At 61.7% G+C, this 1907-nt stretch overlaps 1 protein-coding gene across 1 annotated transcript; it reads left to right on the forward strand.

Moving 5' to 3' along the window:
- Positions 1–6: 6 nt before the first annotated feature.
- On the forward strand, positions 7–1782 carry LOC106002378 (C-Jun-amino-terminal kinase-interacting protein 1-like; the record flags this gene model as incomplete). Its single annotated transcript, XM_013037266.1, has 2 exons — positions 7–257; positions 1670–1782. Coding segments are annotated over exons 1-2 (353 nt in total), but the record flags the coding sequence as incomplete, so codon positions are not given.
- Between the last annotated feature and the right edge of the window lie 125 nt (positions 1783–1907).

The raw sequence follows: 1907 nt of genomic DNA on the forward strand, positions 1-1907 counted from the left end.
GCCGGTTGCAGGCGGAGATGCTGCAGATGGACCTGATCGATGCAGCGGGGGACACTCCCGGCGCGGAGGACGACGAGGAGGACGAAGATGAGGAGCGCGCGTCACGGCGGTCGGGAGCGGGGCCGCCCCAGGCCGAATCAGGTCAGGAGCCGGCGCCCCGCGGCCAGGGCCAAGGCCAGGGCACGGGCAGCGGTGACACATACCGACCCAAGCGGCCCACCACGCTCAACCTTTTCCCGCAGGTGCCCCGGTCTCAGGTGAGGCGCGGGAAGCGGGGGAAGGGGGCGGGGGTGGAGCTGAGGGGGCGGCGCCCTGGGGCGGGCCTCGGAGGAGGAGGGGGCGCGTCCTGGGCCTAACTCGGCCCTCCAGGTCTGGACAGCTGGAGGAAGGACATGGCCGTCCCCGGCGCCAGGAACGCGTCTTCCACCCAGCAGGGCAGGAAGGGAGGCCCTCCTCGCAGGCCGAGTCCAGTCCACTGTGTGGAGACTTGAGGGAGTGAATGGGGTCTCCAGGGCCAATGGAAGGCCTGGAATGAGGAGAGAGGTAGGGGGTGGGGTGGGAGAACAAGGCTTCGAGAAGTTGGAACGAGTTGGGCACCTGGGGCAGTGATGGGGTTCCCCCGGTATATTACAGGGCTCCTGGTGAGGGTAGGGGCAGAAACAGGTCAGGAGAAAACTTGTAAGGAGCTGGGGATGGAAGCATTTAGACAGCAGCCAGGCAGCTGAGAATTCCAGACAGCTAAGAGAGGAGGGAGCTGCTTGGCTGAGTTGGGGGCCTGGGGCCCCTGGTGAGTGGCTGGGTGCCAAGGGAAGTTGAATTGAGGGGGAGCAGCTGGGGCCCTTTGTCTTCCCAGTCAGGAGAGGAGGGAGCTGCTGGGCGCTTGGGGAGGTGGAGCTGCTGGTGGTTCCTGGGCAGCAGGGAGGGGGTTGGTCCCTTTCCCAGGATCCTCTGGCAGCCCAACTCATGAATGTGAGGGCTTTGGAGGGTGTTTCCAGGAGAGGAAGCCCAAGTTCGGCAAGAGGTTAGGGGGGGAGGCTTGTGTGTGGGCACTGTGGAAGGGCCCCAGGGCGCTGTGAATGTGGGCAAGGCAGTCCTGGAGATCCAGGAGGGAGGGCTGCTGATTACGTGTGTCATTCCTCAGGCACATGTGACCGGGGTGTGTGGGGGGAGTGTTATGGAGTCCTCATTTGGATGATTCATCCCAGGCCCCCAGGCCAGCTGCTAGGAAAGACCCTTCTTCCTTCCTGGGCAGGGCTTCACCTTGTCCTCCACTCAGGCTGGTTTTGACATGTACAACCTCTGTGTGGGGCTAGGGCCTCTCTCTCTCCAGACAACTCCTTTCCCACCTCCTCCACTCCTCCACACATGATCATCCCCACTGGGCTCAGGCTGATAAGAACAGCTCCCTGGGGGTGGGCCAACTTCCACAAGCCAGAAGGAAGGGAGAGCCATCTAGAGCCAGCAGGCCTAGGAAGGAGAGCAGTGACTTGCTAACCATCCTGCTTGTCTGAGGAGGGTTGGGAGTAAGGCCCTTGGCAGGAGGCAGGCAGGCCAAATACAGCACACAGCCTAGGGATGGCCTATGGGTGGCCCAGTGGGGGCAGGGCCAGGGCCTCTCTGTGCCGGGCACTGCTGACCACTTCACAAGGGCCTTTTGTTCTCTGCACAGGACACGCTGAATAATAATTCTCTAGGCAAAAAGCACAGTTGGCAGGATCGGGTGTCTCGATCATCCTCTCCCCTGAAAACAGGTGAGTCAAGACACTTTCCCTGGAGGTGGAGGTATGGGCTCAAGTGGAAAAGCACCAGGCTTGAGTGAAAAAGCCAAGCAAGAACGCAAGGCCTTGAGTTTGAGTCCCAGTACCAGTGCCACACACACACACACACACACACACACACACACACAC

This window comes from Dipodomys ordii, unplaced genomic scaffold (assembly GCF_000151885.1).
Source record: "Dipodomys ordii isolate 6190 unplaced genomic scaffold, Dord_2.0 Scaffold9099, whole genome shotgun sequence".
In the NCBI taxonomy this organism is placed as follows: domain Eukaryota; kingdom Metazoa; phylum Chordata; class Mammalia; order Rodentia; family Heteromyidae; genus Dipodomys; species Dipodomys ordii.